Here is a 27,822-nt window from a genome sequence, read left to right as displayed (position 1 = left end):
TTCTAGTGGGGCAGTCTCCCACTGGGGGGGGGGTAGAACTTCATTTAAGGGATTGTTTCTTGACCGAGGGGGTCCCAGAACATGTGCAGAATTTCCTTTGCCGCACTGTTGCTGCCCCCTCCACAGCAGGGTTCCCCCTCTGGTACCCCAGCATCACTCAGGACAGAGCAGCCACAAGGAGAGAGGAGAGAGACACCCCCCCCCCATTTTTCAGGGGCACCTCTGTGGAGAACACGCATTCACATCCTGGGCAGGGACTCCCCCCTCCCCCAAACAAGGAGCCCTTTCTGCTTTGTGTGCAGATCTGTGCAAGGTGTTCCTGGGGGGGGGCTTTCCAACCCCCCCCCCCAAGCAGGATACAGCAGCCTTTGTGGCAATGGGCACCTGACAGGTGGACACGGCAGACAAGAGGGTGCAAGGAGAAGCCGCTAAGATGTGGACCCACAGCGTGGATTCCTTTTCCCACTTTGGAGAAAACCAGGCTACACTGGCCCCCCCAACAGGAGGCTGTTTGCACAAGAGAGACCCTCCCACAATTAGGCTGTTCATTCTCAGGACTGCAGCCAAGGGCTCATCTTCTAAAAATCCACTTTAAAAAATGGAAGCATTTCAGAAATTTGGGCTATGGGGTGTGGGGGGGAAGGAGAACAGAGAAGTTTGTACAGAACCCCCCCCCCCGAACCTCCACCAGCAAGTCTCTTACTCTGGTTTTATTTCCCCAAAGAAGTCGCTATCCCAAAACCCCCACCGCCTCCCCATAGAAACCAGAACAAACCTCAAAATGTGGGCTCTTATATTATTGGCTTTATTTGTTATTATATAATACAAATATGAGGGAATCTTTGATACAAAACATTTGGAAATAAGATAGAAAATACTATCCCCGTTTTCAACATCTAGACAGGGTGGGCAGGACATCAATGCCCCCACTCCAGGGTGGGGGGTGGCTATTGCCACGTGCCATAGATGCCCCTCCCCCACTGCACCTCACCAGTCTTCTTCCCTTCCTCCCACCCTCCCACTTACAACTTGTCTCGCAGACCATGCCTCAATCCCACACTTCCCACTAGCTTCAATTGGAGGTGCAATCTCGTTTTGATAGTCAGTTGTTTCTAAAATCGGATGCAAACCCTTCTTAATGTAAATTTACTTTCTGAATTATTTATGCACGGGGAGATCCCCTTCCGTCTTGAAATTCAGCAGCACCCGCAATTGGGAATGTTGGGCAATACTGAAATGAGTCTCCCCCCCCTCCCCCAGGCAGTGTTGAATTGAACTCTGCTGGAGAGATCTTTCTCCAAAAGCGTCCCCGTCCCCCAAGCTCTGCATTCCCTTCCCCCTCCCCCTTGGGGCTTTGGACCGTGGAGCGGGAAGGAGCCCCCTCACCCCTGCAGGGGTCCCGCCCCCCCCCCACTGGTTGGGAGTCGCCCTCCACCCGGCAGAGGTTTGCTGAGTTCCCACCAGCCAGGGAAATTCCCCAACCCCATTCTGATCCAGGCAGAGGAGGGGGTCAGGTCTAGGGAACGCCCTGCCCTGCCAGAGGGGTTGGGGTACACCGAAGACCGTTCTGTAAGCGCAGTTTGGAAGAGGTGGGGGGAACTGTCTGGGACTGCAGAAAGAAAAACCCTGAAAGTGGTGGTGCAGGGTGGTCCTGAAGTCAGTTATTAAGCTATTGCTTGGGGGGAGGGCTTGAGTTCAGCTTTAAATGGGGGGAGGGGAAATCCCACAAGTAGAAAACCCCTAAATGTACATCAACGAAGTCTTCAGCATCTCTCAGGTACCACACAAAGCCCAAACAGGGAAGCACAGTTGCCAGGGGCAGGGGTTTCAGATGAATGGGCACCAGACCAGCTGGCCTCATCCCCCCCTCCCCCTGGCTGCCTCACAAGAATTTGAGCATTTCATGCCAGAGGACCTCTTTGTGCCCGCTCCGCCCTATTCCCCTCGCCCACACTGAGGAGGGAAAAGGAAATACACTGGCAGCGCCCCACAAATGGAGGGGGAAGGTTCCCCAATCCCCACTGCAGAAACCCCCTTGAGACACGTCCAGTCTAAATCCTGAGGATTCCCCAGGTAACCAACCCCCTGTTGGTTGGTTATGTTGTGCATGTGCACATATCCCCACCCCACCACAAGCATTTTCTTGCTCGGAGGGCTTTGGCCACCCAGTCGTTGGAGGGTTACGGAAAGAGGGGCAGGACTTGGGCCCTTCGGTGGGCTGGAGGTGGCCGGGTCGGCCTGCCAAAGCAGGGGGCTGGGGGAATGACCGGGAGGGGTCTGCCTTGTCCAGCCACTACAGGGGGGAGGGTCACAGTTCAATCTCGAAGGTCTTCTGCTGGTCGCCAGAGAAGGGCTTGGGGGCGGAGGGAGGGGCCTTGCCCTCCAGGGCTGCCCACTGTGCTTCAAAAGGGTCTGGGGGCTCCTGGCGTGGGGCGGGCGCCACCAGCTGCCCCTGCTCGGGGGGCCATGCCATCCCGTTGGGCTTGGGCCGCGCCGGCCCCAGGAGACTCTGTGGGAACGGGCTGGCCTTGGCCCCCATGGTGGCGGCAGGGGTCTGCGTGGCAGAGCAGAAGGCATTGGCCACCATCTGCGAGGGGGTGATGCCCACCACCGGCACACTGGGGACAGCGGCGTATGGCACTCCTGATGGGTAGGCGGGGCCCATGGGCATGAAAGCCGGCGTCACGAACACGCCCATGGGCGGGGCGGGTGCGTCATAGCCCAGAGGAAAGGCGGGCAGAGGAGCGGGCATCGCCGCTACGGCAACCGCCGCCTGCTGCTGGGCTTTGGCCGCCTTGGCAACTTCCTCTAGCCAGCGCTCAGCCTCCGACGGTGTCCGCTTGTGCCCGGGCTGGAACGGGGGGCTGGGCGGGGCTCCCACGGAGGAGTCTGACCATGCGGCGGGACCTGCAGAGAGGAAGAGGAGGCAGGGATGGTGGAGTCAGCCGACCATCGAAGGACAGGGGAGGGAAGGGGCCTCCTGGCCCCAAGGCTGGACATACCTGTGCTTCCTCCTTCCGTGGGCACCGCAGCAGGGGCACTGCCCATGGCCCCATTGGCGGGGGCAGCGCCGGGGGGCTCCCCTGTTGGCTGGGAGAAGCATGTGTCGCCCTGGGCACTGATGCTGTCCGAGTCCCCGTTGGCAGCAGAGATCAGCTCCAATACTGGGGGGGGGGTGGAAAGGAAAGGCAGGCTCAGCAGAGGGGGTGGGAGTGGGCTCCCCTCCCCACCCTGTGACACAGCAGCAGCTCCAGGGCTCCCAGCATCCCCATCTGGTTCTCCTCGCTCAGCAGCGTAGGCCAAAGGGGCCTCCCCCTTCCTCCTCAGGGCTGCCGTGGTGGGCCACGTCCCACAGCTCCACCTCACCTGGGTTCGGGTTCAGGAGCAGGCCAACAGAGGCTCACCAGGGCAAAGGGCATGCCTGCTGTCCCCCACCATCAGGGTCCCCTCAACCCTCATATGCAGAGGAGCTCCCCCCCATACAGAGACAAGAAGCCTCAAGCCAGAGCCAGCCTTCTCCTCCCTGACCCTGCCTCATTTACTTACCATATTTACAGCCTGGTTTTTAAACAATCATAAAAAGAGTGAGGCCAAACTCATAAAAATATGAAGAGGCTAAGGAGAGAAGGTTTCCCCCTTCTGTGGGACCCATTACTGAGTCAGCAACCCCCCAGGGGCATTCCAGGCCATTGGGATAGAGAAGAGGAGGAAGAGCAGGAGGAAGAGGAGTTGGTCTTTATATGCCAGCTTTCTCTACCACTTAAGGAAAAACCAAACAGGCTTACAATCGCCTTCCCTTCCCCTCCCCACAACAGACACCCTGTGAGGGGCTGAGAGCTGTGACTAGCCCAAGGTCACCCAGCTGGCTTTGTGTAGAGGAGTGGGGAAACAAATCCAGTTCACCAGATTAGCTTCCACTGCTCATGTGGAGGAGTGAGGAATCAAACCTGGTCCTCCAGATCAGAGGCCACCGCTCTTAACCACTACACCACGCTGGCTCATTTGAAGCCAGTTTGGCCTCTGCATGGTTGGGGTAGGGCCGTGGCTCAGTGGGAGAGCGGATCTGCTTGGCATGCAGGAAGTCCCAGGTTCAATCCCTGGCATCTCCAGTTGAAAGGATCAGGCAGTGAGTAATGGGAGAGACATCCACCCTCAGCCCCTAGAGAATAAGACTCACGGGAGAGAGCCCAGCGGGCGCTCTGACTTGGCAGAAGGCACCAGCGCACGTTCAGGAGCCCGGAGATCCAGCACCTGGGTCTTGCCAAGTCAGAACCACCCCCCGGAGCAGTGCACCTCTCTGGGTGCTGTCCTGGCCATGACTCCGCCCCTTCCAGGGGACCTGGCCACTGTGGTTCCCATAAATAGCCCCACATAAAGCACTTTGCAGGGGTGTTGTGTGCCATGCCTCCTCCTTTAGGAAGGAGAGGTGGGGCTCTCCTCTTTGCTCCCCCCATAACAACCAAGGCTTTCAACCTCCAGGAAGACCCTCCAATCTGAGAACCAGCCTGCAAGAGAAGCTGCTTTCGGGGGGGGGGGTCTCCCCCATCCCCAAAGCCAGCATCTGCGCCCCCCAGTGCTGGCTCTCACCCGTGTCCCCCGCAAGGGCCTTGCGCTGCAGCGTGGAGGGAAGCTCGCTCAGCCGCAAGGAGAGCTGCCGCTTGAAGGGCGAGTTCTTCTGGCTCAGGGTGGGGAAGCCCCGGAAGGAGCCCTGCCGCACCAGCTGCTCCAGGGGGGCATGGCGGCGCGGGATGGCGTGCGGGCCCCCCGCCTCAGCCTTCTCCTCTGGCGAGGTGGCCCCTTGAGGAGGAGAGGCACTGCCAGGCTGGGCCGGAGCTGGGGCAGCGGCTACGGGCACCACGGCGGCTTCAGCTGCAAGAGGAAGACAGAGACTCCAGGTGTCATTGGCTGCACCCCGGATCACCCGCCGACAAACAACAGCCCCCCTCATCCAGCTCCCAAATCCCTTCCACTTTGACATTTTATGCTTCTCTTCCCCCACCCCCCATCCTGCCAATGCTCACTCTAGGGATTGAGCATGTACCAACCATGGATTTCAAGGTCTAGGTTCAAAAGCCCTGAGTTGCTGCTGCAATTTTTTTACATGCCAACTTTCTCTACCACTTAAGGGAGACTCAAACCGGCTTACAATCAACCTTCCCTTCCCCTCCTCACAACAGACACCCTGTGAGGCAGGTGGAGCTGAGAGAGCTCTAAGAGAGCTGTGACTAGCCCAAGGTCACCCAGCTGGCTTCATGTGGAGAAGCGGGGAAAACAGATCCAGTTCACCAGATTAGCTTCCGCCGCTCATGTGGAGGAGTGGGGAATCAAACCTGGTTCTCCAGAACAGACTCCACCGCTCCTAACCACTACACCATGTCATGTTTTCTTGCTTTGAACATTTATAATCCACCCAGAAAATGCGCCCCCCAGCAGCTTCCAGCTGAAACATAAACCAAGATAGAAATCCAGGGGGGCCAGAAGAGCAATGGACCTCCCTCCTCAAGGGGGTTGTTAAGAAGGGGAATGAGGGGAGCCCCCCAGCAGCTGCAAAAATTCCAAGAGGGAAGATGGAACAGAGCCCCACTTGGAGATGCGGGGGGGGGGGGGTTCCTACCTTTCTTCCTATCCTGTGGGGGCCTTGCTCCCGAGGAGCGGGTAGCAGAGGCCGGAGGGCCCGGCAAGCGGAAGGAGCCCTCCCGGGCAAAGCTGGTGCGGGTGGCGTCGAAAGAGGCCGTCACACCACACTCCTTCTCCCGTTTCTGCTTGCGCTCCAGGCAAGCTGCGAAGGCGCAGCCCACGGCGTGGCTCAAGCGCTCACCCTGGAGGGAGGGGGCAAAGGGCACAGGCAGGTGGTCACAGCAATACAGCACAGCAGGGGGGGTCTGTGAGGGATCCCCCACCAGCCAAAGAGGGAGGTCAGAGTCCCACCGAAGATCTCTGGGCTGCACTCAGAGGTCTTTGAAACAAGTAAAAACACACCACTTGAAAAGGAGGCCACGCATTTGGAAGGGGTGTGAGGAATCAGCTCGGTGGGCTTGGGATCTTTTGAAGCGGACTACAGTCCAGTGGGTTTAGGGTTGCCGTACGGACACACCTGTTGAGTTCAAACAGGCAATCGATGCCAACGGACGGGTACAGCCAAGCTGAACTCTGTCTGTCTGAGTATTCCCCTCACCCAAGCAGAGGCAGGGTGTGGCTCCCCCCAGAGGGGCAAGGATCCAAGCCTTGATACTGCATGTGCCAGGGAGGGGCCCATAATGTGCCCTCCTCAGTGCCACTCACCGAATCTTTCAGCGCCAGGAAGCAGTGGCAGATCCAGCGGCGGGTGGTGCCATCCCGGCAGATGTAGGAAAAGGCCTTGTCAAAATTCCGGTCCGGAGCACAGAAGGAGACCTTCTCAATCGTCTGGTCCACAATGAGATCCTGGGGTGGGGGAATAGCAAAGGGGAGAGGCGGCCCCTTCATCTCTGATGGGAGAAAGCGGCAGCTCCAGCAGGCGCAGAGGTGAGGGCAAAGGCACTCTGCACATGTTCTCCCTTGCCATGCACTAGTCATTTCCACCTACTCCTTCACAAACTGGAAAGCCAAAAGGGGGTGGGGGTGGGAGGCAATTTCAGGGTCCCGGCGGCAGCACATGGCTCCCTTTGACCGGGAGGCTTGAAAAGAGGCATTCCTGGCTGCCCCCCTGCCCCATTCCGGTCATTCCTGTTCCATACCTTGGTCTTGTCATCCACAACACGCAGCCCGTCTGCCGAGACCCACAGCACGGACTTCACCGACTTGCGGCCACTCTGTGGGGACAAGGACAGGGGCGGCTTGGCCTGGGGGAGCAACACAAAGCCCCAACTGAGGCACGTGAGGAGGATTTTTGGGGCAGGGAGCAGGAGCAGAAGCCCCCAGACCCCATGGCACGGCCGCTCCCTTTCACCAGGCCCCTCACTGCAGCCCCCACCCAATTTCTAGCCTCCTAGGATTAGGGGGCTTCCAGCACTTCTAGTTTGGGCTCCACATGCTGGCACGTCAGTCTGCTTGGCTGCTCCTCTCACATGAACACATGAAGCTTCCTCATACTGAATCAGACCCTTGATCCATCTAAGTCAGTCTTGTCTACTCAGACCGGCAGCGGCTCTCCAGGGTCTCAGGCAGAGGTCTTTCACATCACCTACTTGCCTAGTCTTTTTAACTGGAGATGCCGGGGATTGAACCGGGGACCTTCCGCATGCCAAGCAGATACTCTACCACTGAGCTACAGCCCCTCCCTGGTTTCAGAGGCACACGGTGGAGCCAGCTCTGTGAGCCCGACCAACAGAGAGCCCGTGGCACTGACCGCCTGCACAACTGAACAGGGCTGATTCACACATGACCCTTCAGAGGTGCGCATCTCAAACCACTGTGTGTGAATGAGTCAAGCCTGGCTGGACGGATGTGAAAGGTCCAGCGGAGAGCAAGGGCCCCCCTCCTTGTCCAGGGGCAGGTTGCAGGATGGCAGCCCTTGAACCCCCGGCCACAGAAGGGTGGGCAGAAACACAGCACCAAAGAGAAGGGGCAGCAAGAGAGGCGGGGGGCCAAGGGAGGGCTCAGCAGGCAAGAGAAAGTACGCTCTTCAGCTGGACTAAGAGAGGCCAACGGGGGAGAAAGGCTGGCCCTGGACACTCCGGCATTCCCGCATCCCTTCCCGTCCCTCTCCTGCAATATGGCTTCTGGTCCAGCCTTTAAATTTGCCGGGGGTGGGGGGGAGGCTGCGGCAACAGCCCCTGTTCTCCTGGCAGAGGCTCCATCTAGAAGGAGAGGTCCCTAGGGGGGTCGCACAGGCTGAAAGGGCTGGTCCTGGCTTGCCACAGTCAGGGAAGTCAGGTGCCCGGCCCCACCACGGGCCCTCCCAGCCCCACCTGCGTCCAACCGAGACACAAAGTCCGGCTGCCCGCGCACACGCCACGGTCTGAAGTCTCACCATGTACTGCAAATCAAATTTTGGGGGGTGCCTGAAATGAGGCTGGGGTGCTACCAAGAGAGACCGTCTCACGAACGGCTTTCTGCCGTCGGACTCTGACCCTGCCCGCCCCCAGCCTGCCTTGGCTCCCACAAAACAGCACAGGGCTCTTTGCCGCACCCACAGCGTGTTCCAGGAAGATGCCAGATGTGTCCTGAAGATAGCCAGAGCCCCGTCACCTGCCCAACACCTGCCCCATCACACACACCCCCAACATGCACAAGCTCTCACTCACCGCTTTCAGCTTCTTCACAGCTTCTTCACACACGTGCATGCCCCGGGACTCTTCGACCTCAGCGTGCCCCAGATACTGTGTGTGTGGGAGGAAGGGGGGTTAGCACAAGCTCCTGCTCTCTGCCCACCCCCAGAGATGCAAGTGTGAATCTCACACAGCCGCTTCCAAGAGATCGCCTCCCTCCAAAAAGGCTGTGGAGGACTGAAGCCGATGCGCAAGGAAAGCGCATTTTGCACATTCTTAGAGGCACTCTCCTTGATCCCAGGCCAGAAAACATGAAGGTGAAAAACTGCCTCAGAGAGACGGGTGGGTGACTTGCCCAAGGCAGCCCTCCGCACCCCAGAGCCGGGCCAGTGCCACCCTGCCCAGCAACCGGCCCGTGCCCAGTGCCACTCACAGCGCCACTCACCCTGACTGGGAAGCTGCAGCGCCCCTTGCGCACGGCCTCTTCATCCGCCTGCCACTGGTGAGGTCGGCTCGCCTCCGGGACGTAGGCTGGCTTCTTGCGTCTCAGGCTCTGGCGCAGCTTGTTCATTGCTGACCCCCCCGTGGGCCTGTGGGTGGAAGGGGGCAGAGCTGAGCATCACTGCCAAGAGCGGCAGAGACCCCACCGAAGGAGCAAAGGATTCCGGGGACCTCACACCAGCTCCAGGAAGCAACTACGCTGGATCGAGCCTCTTTCTACCTCAGGGTGCGCTGCCGCCTGTCTCCGAGGGAGGGAGGAACACTCGGGGAGGGGCCACTAATGATGGCCGGCCAGGGAGGGGCCGCTCGTCTCCTACCCCTCTCTTCCCAGAAAGCTTTCTGGATCTTGAATATCCCGCATGCCCAGATTGGAAACAGGCACCAGTGCAACCCCGGGCGGGCTGTCAGCCGAAGGGGGGCACGCCCATGCAGCCTCCTACCCCCTTCCTCTGTGTCTCAAGCAAGCTTCATGCTGCCAAGATCAAAGCAGTCCCAATGCATGGGGAGAAGGATTATTTTTACCATCTTCCACCCCCCCACACACACTTTGATCTCACCCTTTCCGATTTAACTGGGGTGTCTCAATCTAAAATAAACAAAACACGCAAGCATGTCAAGATGTAGCTATGAAGGCAACACAAGGCTCTCCAGCCCAGAAGCCTCCCTCAAACCCTCAACAGCGCAGGCACTCTGCACACACTCAGAAGCACTCTTCACACTGCCTCGGCATCAACTGCCAGGGCTCGGGCCCAGGTCCTGGCTTGATTTGAGCTCTCTGTTCGAGGACACAAGTCGGAACCTCGCCGAACCTCGGAGGGAATGAGAGGCAGGCGGTGCCCCCCTCATCCTCACACACCGCCGCCATGTCCGAGTTTCTGCCAAGACCAGAAAGGATGCCAGCTGGCATCCAGGAGCTGGCAGCTGCTCCTCACCCCCTCCCCAGTCAGCCAGGAGGGCAAGGGTTAGCCAAGGGCCACAATGCCTGAGCAGGCAAGGAATTTGGCAATCCAGACCTCGTTCACATACCGCAGGCAATGCTGCCCTCTCCTGCCACACTAGTTTCACAGGTGCAAGGGCCCAGATGAGTGCTGCATGAAGACGGGGGGAAGGGGAGGGGGTCCCTTGAAGTGAGGCACTTGACTCTCAGCTTCAGGTCAGGTTTGCAGCAGCCCATTGGTGCTGTGTCTCCTGGTGGGGGCCACAGAGCAGCAACGGAAGGGGTGCTCCAAGGCTGCGGTCCCAGACCTTCCCGTTAGCCAGGCCAGTTGAACCCGGGCGTGACCCCGCAGGGCTTTACGGAGGACCATGCAGAGTTGGGTTCAAATGCCCACCTGGCTTGGAGGCTCCCTAAATACCCTTTAGCTGCTTAAAAGAAGAACAGTTGGTTTTTATATGCCAACTTTCTCTACCACTTAACAAAGAATCAAACCTGCTTACAGTTACCTTCTCCTCCCAACAGACACCCTGTGAGGTAGGTAGGGCTGAGAGAGCTGTGACTAGCCCAAGGTCACCTAGCCGGCTTCATGTGGAGGAGTGGGGAAACAAATCTAGTTCACCAGATTAGCGTCCGCCACTCATGTGTAGGAGTGGGGAATCAAACCCGGTTCTCCAGATCAGGGCCCACTCCTCTTAACCATTACACCACACTGGCTCCCTCTCTCACCCTTACCCACCTCACTGGGCTACCGTGAGGATAAAATGGGCCGGTGTGTGTGTCGCCCTGAGCTCCTTGGAGGAGAGGAAAATGTAATTTAAAAACTGGGAGGGGCAGGACAGCTCCTAGCACCCTCTCTTGCCCTCTTCCCCCCAGGGAGGCCCACGGAAGAGCAAGCAATTGCCAGGATGGGGGGGGGGGGAGCCAAGCATCCACCTGCCTGCTAAGCAAGGCCAGCGTCCTTCATACCCTCCTTGGCAGGGAGGGGGTCTTCCGCAGCTCAGCAGAACGGCTGGACACCCACCCCCCACGACGCTTCCCCACGTTCTCTGGCACATGTTGAAGCCCTGGAGGGAAGGATCGGGGCCCAACTACGGGTCCCGCCCTGCTGCACCCAGGATCCTGCCAGGTTGCAGGGTTAGGGTGGGGAGTGGGCACGCTGCTCAACAGAGCCAGCTCCTTCCGGGTCTTCTCCAGTCTCCGCCCGCCCCCGCCCCCACAGGCACGCATGGTCCCACAAAAGGTCTGTGGGTCGCTGACATCAGGCAAGGCCTCGGAAGGGCTTCCCCCAGCCCAGCCCTCCCGCAAAAAAAGCCCTCACTCTGTTTCAGACCAGCCTGCCCTACTCTGCATGTCTACTCCGTATGGAAGTGCTTAGAGGGAAGCTCCCCCCCATCAGCAAGGCCCAAGCGCAGCCTGTCTACTTCCCCCCCCCCGCGCCCAACCCACAGATGGTCCAGCCCTTAAATCTCCCCACAGATGACAACTCGGGGGTCTGTTTGTGCTGAGCCTGTGCCCCACAATGCTCCCAAAGCCCAAGGCCCCTCCCTGCCTCAATGGCACACTGCAGAGACACACAAAAGGATCCCAACACCAGGCAAACTGCGCCTCCCCGGTCCAGCCCCCAGTTACTCTGACCCCTCTTGTGTAGGTGGGGCAGGAGGAAAGAATGGAGACCCCAGGAACAGATTTCTAAGGCCTGGGCTGAAGGCAGCCGGCTTTTCACCCCAGTCAAAGGTTCCTTTGCAACGGCTGCTCCAGAGCTAGTGGGAACAGAAGGGCAACGTGGCAGCCCCCCACAATGGGGGGGGGGAGGGAGACAGCTGCCACTGAATGGCTGGAGGGGAGCCCCCAACAGCTGTGTGTGTCCTGACTCCCCCCTTCCCCCAGCCCAGCCCAGCCCCGTTCCAACACACCAGCTGGACTCGAGTTGAGTCGGGCAAACATTGGGCCAAAGGGGAATTGTTTCCTCAGCTGCTGCCAGAGCGAAACCCCCTCCCTGCTTCATTGACACAGTTGCTGGGGGCTTTGCAGAGACTGCTTGGGCAGATGGGAGCCCTTCTCAGACAAGCTGGGGGGCTGGGGTCCCATCCCAGCCACCCCTGAAAAAGGGGAGGCGTGGCAAAAGAAAGGGGGCCTGGCGCAGATCAAGTTCTCCAGGAACACTCACCTGGCCAGTGGATGGGTGTGTGCTTGTTGGGGGGGGGGTCTTGCAGATGTTTGGCCCTAAATCGTGGCTCCGAGACTGCTCAGTTCACACATTCAGACAAATCTGTGGCTTTCATAAGAACGGCCATTCAGCCAGTTCCACTGGGAAGCTCCACCAGTCCAAGGGACTGCAGAATTCTCGGGGGGTGGGGAGGCTGTGGCTCAGTAGTAGAGCATCTGCTTGGCATGCAGAAGGTTCCAGGTTCAATCCCCGGCATTTCCAGTTAAAGGGACTAGGCAAGTAGGTGATGTGAAAGACCCCTGCCTGAGACCCTGGAGAGGCGCTGCCGGTCTGAGCAGACAATACTGACTTTGATGGACCCAGGGGTCTGGTTCAGTAGAAGGTAGCTTCATGTGAGGCTGTGAGGACTCATTCACTCATGCAAGCCCCCCACCACTACTGGTGGGACTGTACCAAAGAATGCATGTGCCCACAGCACAGGGGTGGTGTTGGGCACAGCCAAGACAGGCGCTCTGTGCATGCCCCACTCCCTTCTTCGAGGGCCAAGCCCTGGCTTTTGAAACAGGCCAAAGCCTGGGAGGAATGCTGCTGGAGGTGACCCCCTGAAGAGGGGAAGGGGTAGGCGCTCCTCATGCAAATCAGGGCCACACTGGGGTGGGGTCTTGCATGCCCACCCTTTCACTAGGCTGGACACAACAGACCAGAGGTGCTCCTGACAGAGTCTCTCAGGCCCGCAGATGCCCAGGCCGGGCCCTGGGGAAGGCCTGTAGTGGGGAGGAAGGGAGCCAAGCCCGAAGGAAAAACATGCAGAGCCCTGTGCCAAGGAAGGGGGCATCCAAGAAGGGCAGGCTGCTGCTGTGCGATTAATGGAATGCCAGCATTTGGACACTGGGAGACTTAATAGCCGCCCCCGACCCTGTGCCAACTCACAGGACCCCAACCTGCTTGGCAAGAGGTGCACACATTGGGAAGGGGGGAGAGGGTCTCCAAGGAGATCTGAGCCCCGGGAGTTTCACTGAACACACCCAAAGAACAGTTCCCAGTGTAGTTCCCTCCTGCAGAAAAAGGAACCTCAGAACCAAATTCAAGGGCAGAATGAAGGTGGCAGCCAGAGTTAAAGAAACCCAGAGTCCTCCCTTGAAAAGGCATGCATGCATGTGCAACCCCCACCCCTAAAAACGAAGCCAGCCCAAAGCGTTCACTTTTCTGGCCCAGAACAGGTGAGCTCCATTTCTTCTCCCAGCCTGTCCTCAACTAGCTGGTCTTCCAAGTCGCTCACTCCACAGAAAGAGCTCCGGCCACTCTTGGCTTCCTGGGGCATTTAGTGTCCTGAGAGCTGCAGCATCATCTGCCCATTGACCGGAGAAGGCAGAGGGAGGAGTCCCGCTCCAGCTCCGGCTGCCTGCCAGAACATCAGATCTTGCCCCAAAGCTCTGTAGATCCGCCTGTTTCCCGGAGAGCCCCACCAGCCCCTTCTACCTGGGGGAGAAGCCTGCAGTTTCCATCAGCGGCACCTCCCGAAATGCAGGGCTTGGAGAGATGGGGCTGGGTCCCTGAGCTGCACTCTCCCCCGGCATGCAGCTGGCACCACAACTCGCTCCCAGCTCCGGTCCAGAATCCGTCCACCTCTCTCACTGGGCACCGCCTCACCCTCCCTCCTGCTCTGCCACCGGCATGTCAAGCGTTTCCCAGCTGGTGCAAGAAAGAGCCGCTCTTCCCACTCCTCCAATCTCCAGATCAATTGCCAAGAAGCGGATGAAAAACGGAAGGCCCGCCACCCACAGTGCCTTGGAAAGGTGCCCGTTTCTTCCTCCTCACCCTCCAAGCCCCAAATCCGCACAGAGTAACCACAGCACAGGCCAAATGCCATCAGCTGAGCTGAACCGTCTGGCACGCAAGCCCCTGGGGCGAGGGGAACACCTTTCCCAGGGCCAGGGAGGCTCTTCTGGACTCAAGAGAGCAACATGTAATGCACTGAGGACGAGGGCGGTCCCTCTCCCTTGGGCACCCCCCTCCAGCAAGCAGGGTCTGTACCAGCCTGGGCCTCCACACCAGTTCTGAGCCTGCTAAACTGGGCTTCACTGAAAGACCAGATGCTACCCAATGGCTCCCTTAAAAATGCTCCGACCCACAAAAGTTTGTTCGTGTGTGTGTGTGTGGGGGGAGGGCACTAGTACAGCACCCCCACTTTGGGTAAGCCATGATTCTCCCAAAGGATGTCTGGGGAGGGAGGGGGCTCTTGCCTATTCCAACCCAAGCTTCTCAAAGCACACGGGCGACTTGCTGGGTCCTTTCTGGAGAAAGCCGTTCCTGCTCTGCCTAATGGACTCCTAGGAGACCAGGCCGAGCAGGAAGAGAGACCCCCGTGGCCCGCCCACCCCCGCATCCTGCCTCGGATGATGGTCACTGCCTGATGGCAGAGAATGCCTAGAGACATCTGTAGTCAGTGGCCAGCCCTGGAGTCTGGAGAAGGCATCCCCTGCACCTGGCCAGGTACTGATGAGGTCTTGCCCCACGGCCCCCCTACTGGGAGGCAGAAGAGAACTCCCAGCCCCACCAGCAGCCTGGCTGTGCCACTGCCAACCTCATTTCACCCGCAAAACGGGCACAAGACTGATCCGCCTTAGGGAACTAGCTTGTTCTCTGTTGCTTCAGAGATGAGGACACGGAGTAATGGATTTAAACTAAGATAAAAGCGATTCCACCTAAATATTAGGAAGAACCTTCTGACGGTGAGGGCTGTTCGATGGTGGAATGTGCTGCCTCGGAGGGTGGTGGAGTCCCCGTCTTTGGAGGTCTTTAAGCAGAGGCTGGATGGCCATCTGTCGGGAGTGCTTTGATTGTGGGATCCTGCATGGTGGGGGGAGGGTTGGGGTCACTGGGGATGTGGGGGGAGGTAGTTGTTAATTTCCTGCATTGGGCAGGGGGTTGGACTAGATGACCCTGGTGGTCCCTTCCCACTCTATGATTCTAGAAGACTGAGACCGGGGCCAGCATCGGCTCTTTGCAAACGTAAGAAAGGCTGCAGAACAGATGACTCAGCAACCCGACACTCGACTCCTGTGTCCCTTCTGTTCCAAAATGCAAAATCAGACTGGGGAGGGGGGACCGGATCTTCCCTTCCCCTCCAGGATCTAATCCAATCAAAGCCCTTCCCTTTCCTGGAGGGAACCCAGGAGTCCTGCCCAGTCTCAGCACGAAAGGCAGACTATAAATGAACTAAATAAAAAAGCCCTGCTCCTCCACCCCACCCGCCCCCACCACAGGAAGACACCAGGAAGCGGCAGCAGCTGTACGGAGCCCCTCCAGAGCTAACTGGGGCTTGGGAACGGGCAGTCCATAAGTGCCGCTGGTTTCTCGGCTCCCCGCCGGCTGGGCCGGAGTGTGGGAAGTCGGTGGACTCGACTGCCCTTTCCGGCCAGCCCAGACAGGCAGGGAACAATGGCCAAGCTCAGAGGCAGCTTTGGGTCGTTCCACTCAGGAGGCCTGCGGAGGAGGTTCTTCTGAGCACAAGCAGAGTGCATTCTTCTCACACTCCTTCCTCACCAAGACCTGGACAGTGCTGTCCCAGCCCCAGCCAACTGACTCACTGGTTAGAGGCTGGCTGGATGCTGAAGGCCCTTCCCCCAGCTCAGCAGGAGAACCCCGGGGGGCTGGACGGGTAGGGTCCCCCGCCCCCCGGACCTTGTCACCCCCAGTAGTAGTGGAGAAGACCCCCAGCGCCAGGAAGGGTGTCCTGGACGGGCAGCAGCGGGCCGCCTGCAGAAGGCAGCGCTGCCGGCTCACACACCAGAAGCCCCCCGCCATCGCCCCCCGGGCCCTAAAAGGCCGGGATTGGGGCGCTGGCAGAGGCAGCAACAGCCCAGGTGGTTGGGGGCCCGGGAGAAGCGGGCGGAGCAGCAGGCCAAGCCTCAGCTCTGGAGCAGGGCAGAGGGCGCCTCTGAGCACGTGCAGAGTGCTTTCTGGACCACAACGCCCTCCCTCCCTCCGTCCCCTGGTGCAAAAGGAAAGGCGCGGCCCTCCATTCCCCGGACATCAAGGCCCCGGAGGGCGTCCTTCGCCCCAAGGGGGCAGGCGGGGGGACCGGAGCGGCTCCGGACAAGACCGGAGCGTCCAGCGGCGGCGTCCGGGCCTTGGCGGCCCCCTCCTGCGGCAAGGCCCGGGAAACAAAGGCCGCCCCTCGGCCCACCCCCGGGCTCGGACCCCGAAGGAAGCGGCGCCGAGGGAGGCTGCGATCCGCCGCGGCCGGGCCGGGCACCCCGCGAAGCAACCGGGCCGGGCTCCCCGGGCATCGGGCGCCGCGCCCGGACAGCGCCGCCGCTCGCAGCCCGGCCACGGCGGGACCGGCCGGGGGGGTGGGTCGTTGCGGGGCTGGGGATCAACTTTCCAGAAGCCCCCTCCCCCGGACCAAGGTCGGCGCGCGGGGAGGGAGAGACCCGAGTGCGCTCCTCCCGCAGCCGGGCCTGTCGGCGTTGCCTCCCCCGCCGCGCGGTACGCGGAGACCCCCCCCATCACCGCCACCCACCCCCCCATCACCGCCACCCACCCCCCAGGCTCGCCGCCCGCTCCTGGAGCGCCTCCTTCCCCCTCCCCCGACGTGCCACGCCGGCCCCGGCCGCTCGGCTTCCCGCAGGGCGGGGGCCCGCTCGGCTTTTGTTGGGGAGAAGAGCCAGCGAGGAGGACGGGGGGGCGTCCTCGGAGGGGGGGCATCTCTGGCGGCGCAACTTCCTTCGGGTCCCCCGCCCGCAGCCCCCTCCCCCGCCGCCCCGAGCCCCGGCTGGGCGCGTCCCCTTACCCGGGTGCAGCGGGGCTCCGGCTCGGGCGACGCCTCCTCCCGGCTCGGCATCCACGGGGAGCCCAGCCCGATGCGCGGCGCGCCCCCGAGACCCCCCCGAGACCCCCGCCACCACCACCACCACGGCCGCCTCCGCCCGAGACTCGGTCCCAGTGATGCACGCACGCGCCTCCCGCCCCCCTCCCGGGCGCGGGTGCCCACCCGGCCCCGCCCAGCCTCATTAATATGTAGGGAGACCCCCGCCGCTAAATGCAGACGCCTCTCCGCCCCCTCCCCGCCTGCTCGCGTCCCATTGGTTCTGTGCTCATGAATATGCAAACAGAACGACCCCCCTCTCCCCGCACCGTGTTATTTACCAAAATCTCCCCTCGCCGCCCTGGCACGCCATTGGTCCCCGCGGTTTAGCATATGCAAATCGAGTCCTGAGGCTGCTGCTGCTGCCTTTAGCCCCCTTCACAGCGCTGCGGGCGCTACTTGTGGGACAGAGAGGTGGGGGGCTTTGAGCCCTTTGCCTACAGCCACCATCAAGGGTTGCGCATACCGATATACCCAAACCGAAGATAAACCTGAAATTAGCCGTCTGGGCAGTATTCGGGTTTTGGTTTTACCGAATGCCAAAACCTGGGGGTCTCTACCAAACAGAATAGGCAATTCCTTTTTTTAAAAGCCAAATTTTTGGCTTTTTCAGGTTTGGCTATTTGCCTTTACTCAGATGCATGTAGCTTTCTCTCTCTCTCTCTTTTTTTGTCTGGTTTTGCTAGAGCCCCATAGTTGGGGCCCTTTTGAGGTCAGGGTCATGTAATCAGAGCCAACTTGGTCTGACCAACCATTCAAGGGATTGATATGGATCAAGCATAAGAGTTTGTTTTTTTTAAGACAGGGCTCACCAAGCCCCGTCCGGAGGGATATGCCTCCCTCACCCGCTCAAATGAGCGGTCTCCTTCAGACAGCGCCCGTGGCTGATATTTCAGCTGGCTCTGATATGAACCCCCAAGAAAAACCTGCTTTCAAACTGAAGGCCACCCCGACTACAGGCTTTGTTTCCCCACACCGTGACCATCTCTTGAAATCAGATTTTTGATGCACATAATAAAGGACGGTTCACAGGATGTCATTTGCCACCAAAACAAATATTTTCCGTGCCTTATTTTTCTTGCATTTAAGCCTTTTCCCTCAGTTTGGAAGCTAATTTGCATGGACATCATGCTATGTGCCCCAGATATGAAGGGAGCTCTCAGACTTTGAGGCGCCAGCCTGCCAGTCGGCTCTTTCTGCCAGTCCTCAGCAATGCTGACCTTCTGAACCTGAAAACTGATGGACAGCTCTGCTTCCAAATGCCTGGAGGATGCGACCCCTTTGCAGGCCCTTAAAATTGGACCCCGTCCCAAATTTCACCAAACTTCGGTGACCTTCTAAGGCAAGTCCCTTGCAGCCATGCTGCAAATTTGGTGACTCTGCCTCCAAAAATGCCCCCACAGGAGTGTTGAAAAAAATCCCCATAGACTACAATGGAGCCGAATGTTTCGGTACACCTGGAAATAAAGCCGAAATACCCCTTTACCGGTATTGGTATTTGGCTTATTCTGGGTTTACAAAAAAAAAAAAACATTAAAAAAAATCGGGCCCAATAAATCTGAGCCCGAAATTTACTGATTTTTTTTTTGTGTGTGTGTGGTACAACCCTAGTGCCATCTTGTTGGCTTGGGGGTGGAAGGAAGGCCTGTGCCAGCGGGGCGCCTGTGCAGAATGTCATTCTCTTGCTCCTTGCCTGTAGGAAGCCCCGTGGGTGAATGCCAGTGCAGAATCTTCATGCCTCCCGGTGGCAGGCAGGCAGGGGACCGGGGGCTTCCGATGTACAGCCCCAAGGGCTGGACGGCTCAACTCCTGGTCTTTTGAGAGTGCCAAACAGAGTCTGCCCTGAACACACCAGAGCCACCAATCTTTGGGATTAGAACGGTGCCCACATCTGGCCCATCAACCACCACACTCCCTGGTGCAAGGCCTGGGGTGGGGGAAAGGTCGGATCCAGGTTTTCAATAAACAAATCCAGCATGGCTCTTTTGTACTTGGGGGTGGCTGGGAATGCATCTGTTGTAGTTTTCAATATGCGTGTGTAAAGTGCCGTCAAGTCGCAGCCGACTTATGGCGACCCCTTTTGGGGTTTTCATGGCAAGAGACTAACAGAGGTGGTTTGCCAGTGCCTTCCTCTGCACAGCACCGCTGGTTTTCCCTGGAGGTCTCCCATCCAAATACTAACCAGGGCTGACCTTGCTTAGCTTCTGAGATCTGATGAGATCAGGCTCGCCTGGGCCATCCAGGTTAAAAGTATAGATTATTGACAAACTGCAGCATTGATCTGATATCCAAGTTAGTGGAAAACAAGTCTGTCTGTTTTCATGGTTTCTGAATTATTTTCCCTAGCTTTCAAGTTTATTATGATAATGACTTATTTTGCCTTCGTGGTTTCAAGTCAAATGTGAATAACAACTTTGTCTTTTGTGGTTAATAAGCCTTGAAGATGAAAGTGTGAAAATTGAGCATTTATTCTGAGAAAGGAATATATTTGGGTGTTATTCCTATGTCATCTGTTTGTCTGACAGGAGATCAAAGATTGGGAAAGGTATTTTATTGGGGAAGTTTTGTCTTAATGATACAATAGCTTTTGTCTTTTGATGTCTGAGAATATTGCAAGATTCTCATAACAATTTCTACTGATTTCCAAAGCTATTCTCATTGGTTCTCATATTAATTGACCTCTGAAAGGGTATATAAAGGGGCTTGAAATTGTGAAAAGTTGGAGATTCTTCCCATTTATGCCTGTATGCTGTTTGGGAAAGGCTTCCCAACATGACTCTTTGATGGGTATGTAACTTTGAATTTGTCTATTGTGTACCTGTATCCAGATCTATACTATTTTGCTAGACTATGTTATACTTTTTCATGTAATCAACTCTCATATATTTTTGTGTTTTTATATTTTACTTTTTCATTTTTTTACTGAAGTAACTATAATAAAAAGGATTTTTTTAATTCAAAGTTTGTATCATTGCTTGGGGTAATTGGTTAAATTAGATAATGTATTTTTAAGTGAAATACAAGATCTAAAAATCTTAGTCACTTATCACTGCAAATGACCACTTCATGCCACGCCACGCCCCGAATTTCAGCATTCCTGCTGCCTTTGTGATGGACCCCCCCCCCCAAGTGTGTTTCCACTGCAGCGGGCACCGGGCTGGTTCCCTTCAAGAGTGGAAGGCAAGGAAGAATTTTTTCACTGACGCTTTGGAAATAAACACACCATCCCTTTGCAATCCCTGATAGGCTTTCTGCCCTGCCAGGGCTCCAGCCCTAGCCAAGAGTAACCAGATCCTCTCCCCACCCCCCGCCCTGTCCCATGGTCATGAAATACCATGTGGGGCATTTTATAGTCCCTGGATATAGTCACTTTGAAATGTGGCGTTGGAGAAGAGAGTGATGGATACTATGGACAGCTAAAACAACAACAACAATGGGTTATAGATCAAATCAAGCCTGAACTGACCCTAGAAGCTAAAATGACTAAACGGAGGCTATTGTACTTTGGTCACATCATGAGAAGACCAGAGACGCTGGAAAAGACAACCATGATAGGAAAAATTGAGGGCAGCAGGAAAAGAGGAAGACCCAACAAGAGATGGATGGACTCTGTAAAGGAAGCCTCAGTTTGCAAGACCAGAGCAAGGCTGTTAAGGATAGGACGTTTTGGAGGACATTGATTCATAGGGCTGCCATGAGTCAGAACTTCTTGACAGCACTTAACACACACACACACACATATTCACTGGCCGAAGGGGTTAAGAAAGCATCCAGGGCACCAGCAAAGTCCTGTGATGCTTTGGGAGAGGAGAGGTGATGTGCATTGGCCTGTCTGGACCACTGAGACCAGCATCCTGATCCCAAGAGTGGGGAGCAAGGAACGGAGGCCATGGCCTCCCCTGTGGCCGGTGTGGCTCAGCAACTTGGCCATTCATTATGCATCACAGTACATGAAGCAGGGTAGAATCTCATAAACAAGCTGTGTAATAACTAACTGGCGGGAAGACATGACTGGGTGGGTTATCTCCAGCAGCAGCACAACTCTCGGCATCCTGGGGGCCAGAAGTCTGACTCTGGGCCCATGGGCAGCCCTGCCCCCGCCTTAGGTCAGTGACCTTGGGCTGACCTCTCCCTCCCGTTGCCTTTCCAGATTGAGGCTGAACCAGGCCCAGGTCATCTTCCGTACAGACCAAGTGAGGGTCCAGTCGTGGCTAGAGAGTGTGTGTGTGTGTGTGTTGGTGGGTCCCATTTGTACATGGATCTGGAGCAAAATGAATGAAGACCATCCACTATCATCAAGGGAATTGTACCAACGGGGTGGGTGGGAGGGAGGAGGAAAGTTCCGGCCTGCCACAGCATTTTTGCACGTCCTTGAAGTGGGAAAAGGAGCTCCCTTTTGGAGCACCGTGGTTCCTTTTCCCAGAAAAGGCTGCCTACATAAACCCCAGCTGGGAAGGGCTGCATGGCACATAGCAGAAGAGGAGCCTGGGAGAGAGATGTGGGCAGTGGCATGCTGGTGCTGCTCTAGGAGGGGCTTTGCCTGGCAGGGCCCAGCTGCATGTGACATACAGCAGTGCCCGGTCCAAACAACGGTTCTGGGACCAGTGGCTTCTTTTTGGGTGTCCCCCCCGAAACCTGTATTGCAAACAAGTTTTGAATAAGGAACTGGAGCTCTGCACCCCAAAACATGGATTGGACCACCACATATCATACACCCCCACATTCAGGGGACTGTGCTCTTCGAGATGGCGCATGCTGGGTCCAGGTCCAAAGTTAGGTTCTTGTGCCAGCGGCTCCCAAGTGGGGTGACCCAGGACAGATGCACATACAGACACTGCACCCCAAAATAATCTTTGGACCACCCCAAATGACACATCCCCACACTCCAGAGACTGTCCCCTCCAAGAAGACATACAGCGGTGCCCGGTCCAAACAACGGTTCTGGCACCTGTGGCTTCTTTTTGGGTCCCCCCCCCAGAAACCTGTACTGCAAACAGGTTTTGAATAAGGAACTGGAGCTCTGCACCCCAAAATATGGATTGGACCACCACATATCATACACCCCTACATTTAGGGGACTGTGCTCTTCAAGATGGCGCTTGCTGGGTCCTGGTCCAAAGTCCGGTTCTTGTGCCAGCAGCTCCCAAGTGGGGTGACCCAAAATAATCTTTGGACCACTCCAAATGACACATCCCCAAATGACACATCCCCACACTCCAGAGACTGTCCCCTCCGAGAAGACATACAGCGGTGCCCGGTCCAAACACCGGTTCCAAGAAGGCACTTGCTGTGTCCTGGTCCAAAGCCATGGAAAATTTGAATAAGAAACTGTAAGGGACATTTCTTGGGAGCTAACTTTGAAAGCCCCAAGGAGGCTACGCCCTTATGTTTAAGGAACAAGAAAATACTAGAAAATATATTTACATGCCATTGGCCACTGGTGGCTATGATGCCTAGGAAGTTGACAATACAGTTAGCTGTGAGCCTAGTGTATATGGACCATGAAATAATAAATCATACAAAATTGGAACTGCATACTTGTTTCAGATACTTTTTATTGACTGTCCCTGGAAATGTCAGTCTATTCTCCAGATGGGGCAAGGAACATTAGGTGCATGACTGATATACAGCAACTGATTGCTTTTATATTGTGTGTGTGTTAAGTGCCGTCAAGTCGCTTCTGACTCATGGCGACTCTATGAATGAAAGTCCTCCAAAATGTCCTATCTTTTAGATTACCTTTGAACATTTAGTTAGAAAGGACAGGTGATAGAAACCGAGAGGCACAATACCCAGATTATTCGGAAAAAGTACTCTTAAGTATTCACTATACATTTCCAGATGAGTGAAATGGTTTTGGGGAGTTTTCCCAGGAAGAAGGAATGATTCCAAGATCCCTGAATAGAATTGTAATTACTGAGGTAACTGCTGTCAGTTACTAAGTGGCCTGCAAGTAGACCTTTAACACATATGCTAAGGGAGCTGATAACTTCTCATTTGTCCTGGAGCCACCACACTTAGGAGCAGCTGGCAGAAGAATTGGACTTTGAACCAGGACCCAGCACATACCCCCTTGAAGTGCACAGTACCCTGAATGTATGATATGTGGTGTATGATATGTGGTGCTCAAAACTTAATTTTGGGGTGCAGAAGGCTCACAAACGTCCCCAACATTTCTTCACAATACAGGATTTTCAGGGGCCACCACAAATAGAAACAGGTGATACCAGAACCAGTGTGTGGACCGAGAACCACTATATGTCCTCTTGCAGGGGTGCAGTGTCTGTATGTGCATCTGTCCTGAGTCACGCCACCTGGGAGCCGCTGGCACAAGAACCGGACTTTGGACCAGGACCCAGCATGCGCCATCTCGAAGAGCACAGTCCCCTGAATGTAGGGGTGTATGATATGTGGTGGTCCAATCCATATTTTGGGGTGCAGAGCTTGTGAATTGTCCTCAAAATCATTCAGGAACTAGGAAATGTGAATAAGGAACTGGGAATAGGGAACGAACTGGGAATAAGGAACCAACTTCAGCCTCCTCTGTACCTTTCCCTTCTCTGTCCAAAAGCTGCTAAAACCAGGCCAGCAAATAGTCCAAAGCAGATAACAGGAAGCCCTTGTGGGGGAACAGAGCCCACCAGCAGAAGAGGAGGCACGGGAGAGGTTTGTGCGTGCCCACGTTGAGACTAGGGGCATCACCACACACTCAAGGGCCTGCAGAATCTTCACCCAGACAGCTGTTCAAAGCCTTTAAAGCCTCTGAGAAGCTTTTGGGGGCCTTTCAGAGTAGATGAGAGCAACATTTGGCTGCCAGTGAGAATGCCACTGCCAGCAACGCTGTGGTTCCCTTGATGGCGTCCTTTCTGGAGGCAAGGAGGCCGGCCAGCACTGGCAAGATTGCCCCTGGTCCATGTGCATAGTGGGTGGGGAGGAGAGATTCTCTGGGGCTGGTCATACCCATGAACCCTTCAGATGCTTGAGGGCTCTTGCAGACTGTGTGTTCCATGTGGACAAGGACCCACCCCGCGCGGCCAAAATTCAGTATGCGGAAAGGGTGAATCGCTGCCAGTCCCAGGACGTTTTTTGCCTCCACACCTGGAGGATGTATGTGAGGAAGTGCTGGGTGGGATCTCAGCAGCCAGAGCAGGGGGAGATACTGGGGGTGGCAAGGGAGAGAGCCTGAGTCCTGGCCCTGCCTCCCCTCCCCCGCAACTGGAATTCAGCCCTCCTCTGGCCTTTGAGACCTCATCCGGCATTTTGCTAACCTCACCAAAGCACCGCAGGCCCTTCTCCAGGCTCCCTGTCGGCCCCTCTCTTTCTTTTGAAGCCCAAAACACTTTGCAAGAAAGACCCCTCCTACTTGGCTCTTGGCCAAGCAAGCATTTTTTACATCTCTGGGCACCAAACTTGAGTTCTTGTGGTTCAGAGCAGCCCAGTCCTGCCTCTCTTGCAGAAAGCCACGAAGCCAGAGACTCTGACTGTTGGACACCACATCCTTGGCAGGGGGGGGGGCAGGGGAGACTCCCTAGCCACATGCCCAGAAGTGTTCTTCCAATCCTATACAGGTGATGGGGGGGGGGGCACACCTCCTACCAAGCAAAGCTGCAGCTCTAGCAAATTCCTGCTCTCACCACCCTCCTAATGCCAGCCCGAAGAGAACAGGCCACTCCGAATGCTGGTTGCTTTCTTGATTGCATTGCACTAAGGGCTTTTGCCCATCGATCGAAGCTACTCCCGAATACTCCTGCCAGCGATGCTACAGCATTCAGCGCTTGGCTGGGGAACATGGCTCAGCTGCAGGTTCCATGCCAACCTGGTGCTCAAGAGTGAACGTGTGCCAGGGCAGGTTTGTCATGCTGGGCACTCAGCAAGAAGATGGAGGGCAGGGTGGGATTGGATCCCTTGGGAAAGCAGCAAATGTCGAGTGGAGCGGCCGGAACCTCTGGAACCCTGCCAATCCCCCCACCCCCCAGGCAACAGACTGGGACATAACAAAAGTCTAGGTCAATCCTTCCTTTCTCCACCTTCTCAGGAAATAATTATTTTGGGGAAATCAGGGAAGAGGAGTAATGCTGTTTGATTCGTGGGTTGCTAGTGCAGCCAAGGCAGTAAGGAGGCCAGGGGCGGGGCTTAGTCCCCAGATCACCAAAATGTACAAGCTGAATGGAGAGTTTCATTTGATCAATTGAGAACTAGTGTGGGGCAGAGGTGGTTCAAGTGTCAGACTACTCGCTGGGAATCTAGGGTTCAAATCCCTGTGCGGGCCTGAAGCTCAGCAGGGCAGGGGAGATTGGTCCAGTCAGTCTCACCCCAGGGCTGTTATGGGGGCAAAATGGAGCATAGGAGAACCACGTACATCACCTCCATGGAGAAGGGATGGGATAACCATGCAAAAGACAGCACATTTGTTTCTGGGAAACCAACATGGCAGTGAAACCCTGAGCTTTGTTCAAAAGGTGCCAATTTAATCCTGTCCCTGTGGAAACGCAGTTTGAAACTCGCCCCCCCCAGTTACTAGCAATAGCACAATGGAGGCCACCCTGGGCAATCCCTGCCCGGTGCTCAGTCTCCCCAGGTGTCCGCCATGAAAAGCCCTCGCAACAGAACTGCCAGCCCCTCTCCCACTGAGCTCCTTTGCCACACGCAGGTCAAACAGAGCAGAAAACACCTGCGTGTCTTGCAGCAAACAACCATAGCAGGAACAGCTCGCTCCAGAGCAGGGCCCCAGCAGCCCTGTCTGTGTGCAGGAAGGGGCAACGCCCACGAAGGTCCGTTGGCGCACTCCAGCTCCCTTTAGGCCTGGCCCATTTGAGTAAAATCAATGAGCGTGTTCGTAATGGAGCCCCACCTGTATTGATTGGCATGTATCTGCCATTAGCTCCAGCAGAAGTCAAGGAGATGTGTTTATATCTTATTCATAACCACATTTAACCCACCCCCCTCCTTTCCTCGGAGGGGTGAAAGAGTGCCCAGCGCCACTTACTTCCATCCGATCGACATCCATAGCATTGGGAGGGCAGCTCTCCAGCCAAGCCACCCCAGTGATTGTCTGAGCAGTGCAAAGCGGAAGGCACCAGTGCTTTGCTCTTTCCCTTCCCAGCCTGGGGCTGGCTGGCGGTGGTGTAGGCCTGGGAGGAGACAGAGGTCAATTGCTCGGGCTGACAAAGTGCCTTGAACTGGCCCTGCAGCCTCGAGAGTGGGAGATAAAGGACTGTGAGCCTCGGGGGAGAGCAGCTGAACTCAGGGCTCTGACCACCTGGAGCGCCGACCGCCTGCTCTTGAGGCGGACCTGCCTGTCCCCTCGCCTTGTGAATAAACCAAAGAGAACTGGCCGGAGGGGAGAGGAATGGCTGGTGTGAGCCTCTGGCAGTGGGGGGGGGGGGAGGTGGACACAGCACAGCTCATCAATGCCCACATGCTTTTGGAACCCGTAACCCCCCCTGCCCGTCAACGGGGCCCTAAGCGGTAACACGTCACCCGACCTATTGCTGGTAGCAGACCAGACACAGATGTGGGATGGGGACCTGCAGCTGTGAAAGTCACGGCTCACCCAAAGGCCTCAGAATGAGGATGCAGCTAAGGCCAGAATGGAGGAGTTGTCATTGCCTCAGATACGACTCGTCACCTTCTGTTGAATGGCAATATTAACTGCAACATCCATTGGTATGCAGATATGACTCCCCACCCCTTTTAAGTGCCTCAAAGCCCCCTTTGCTCCTGGTAACTCTAATTGAATCAATGAAGGGGGGGAATCCCCCACATTTCTTTATAAATATTTGATGTCGATTAATAAATACAATATGCAAAGTCTCAGGAATGAATGGAATAAGGAGCTAGTTTGTTGTTTTGCCAGTGCAAAGGGAGACGGTCCTTAAGTTCATATCACTCTCTCCATGGATCTTAAGTTGAGACTCATTCAGCAAAGAAATTATGTTTAGGATGCACTGGACACCACAGCAACTCTTTAGTAGAGGGCCTAGTAAAGGGTCCAATTGTTGGCATTGTAACTCACAGGATGCATCCCTTAAATATATGCTTTGGGTGTGTCCAGATTTGGTTTTTCTGGAAGAAAGCAATTATGTATCAATTCTGTATTAGAATGTTCATTGATTTTTGAGGATGCTTATGTACTTTTAAACTAGCTGCCCATCTCTTGGAGGCTAACCAATGGTCCAAGAGAATGGACCCTCTGTGCCCTTACTACAGCCAAAAGGCTCATATTACAACACTGGAAAGCTAAAAGCCCACTTCTGGCGAATCAATGGAACGAGGACCCTACACCTCTATCAACATATGAGCACATGGCATATAGACAACAATTGCGAATGGCCTTATTTTCAGATATTTGGAAACCTTGCATAGAAAATTATATGTAGATCTGCCATCACAGGTGTTATATTTTTGTTTGGAGAGCCAGCGTGGTATAGTGGTTAAGAGCAGTGGTTTGGAGTGGTAGGCTCTGATGAGGAGAACTGAGTTTGATTCCCCATTCCTCCACTTGAGCGGCGGAGGCTAATCTGGTGAACTGGATTTGTTTCCCCACTCTTACACATGAAGAATAGAGAATAAAACTGCTGATATCATACTGCCCTTGTACAAATGTATGGCGAGACCACACTTGGAATACTGTGTGCAGTTCTGGTCACTGCATCTAAAAAAGGATATTACAGAGCTTGAGAATGTTTTACTGCCATATTGTGAGGTACTTGGAACTGGTCCCTGGAGAGGGGGGGGGGCGTACACATTAGCTGAATAAAATAATTCATAAATAATGCACCACCTCCAAGTCAAAGAACAGCAAAGTTCGCCAAGCAAACTCCAGCGACCTCCAACCAGCCAGCCATCAGCCCACACAGGAGGGGAGGAGGTGACAACAGCCCCCCGGGGAATGCTCAGGGAGCTGAATCTCAGAGATGGCCAGCAGCCTCCGGCCTGGTTCTCAGGCATGGGCAGGGCGGCGCTGTGGTAGACAGGCAGCAAGGACCTTGGCAAAGTCTCAGGCACCATCAAACAGAAGTGGATTTTGGGCCACGGCCGGGGAAGGGTTCCTCTGGCTTGGGATCCTGCTGGAGGTGGGGGGAGCGGCAACCCCCGGGCTCTTCAGCCCACCTGCACACCCACCCAGAGGGCAGGCAGGCAGCAGGGGGCCCCTTGC

The 27,822-nt window shown here is 56.1% G+C and overlaps 1 protein-coding gene across 1 annotated transcript; it reads right to left on the bottom strand.

Annotated features, from left to right (window-relative positions):
• Positions 1–2,308: 2,308 nt before the first annotated feature.
• Positions 2,309–16,193, bottom strand: NUMBL (NUMB like endocytic adaptor protein). The gene is made up of 9 exons (XM_056847472.1): positions 16,187–16,193; positions 8,635–8,765; positions 8,226–8,300; positions 6,717–6,791; positions 6,283–6,423; positions 5,615–5,819; positions 4,588–4,869; positions 3,003–3,164; positions 2,309–2,907 (listed from the first exon to the last, which is right to left on the bottom strand). Exons 2-9 carry the CDS (start codon positions 8,758–8,760, stop codon positions 2,309–2,311), a joined length of 1,665 nt encoding a protein of 554 aa, XP_056703450.1. The 5' UTR covers positions 8,761–8,765; positions 16,187–16,193.
• Between the last annotated feature and the right edge of the window lie 11,629 nt (positions 16,194–27,822).

The sequence above is a fragment of the Euleptes europaea genome, chromosome 3 (assembly GCF_029931775.1).
Source record: "Euleptes europaea isolate rEulEur1 chromosome 3, rEulEur1.hap1, whole genome shotgun sequence".
Taxonomy (NCBI): Eukaryota; Metazoa; Chordata; class Lepidosauria; order Squamata; family Sphaerodactylidae; genus Euleptes; species Euleptes europaea.
Note: the sequence above shows the minus strand (reverse complement) of the source record. Positions and strands in the feature narration are given on the sequence as shown.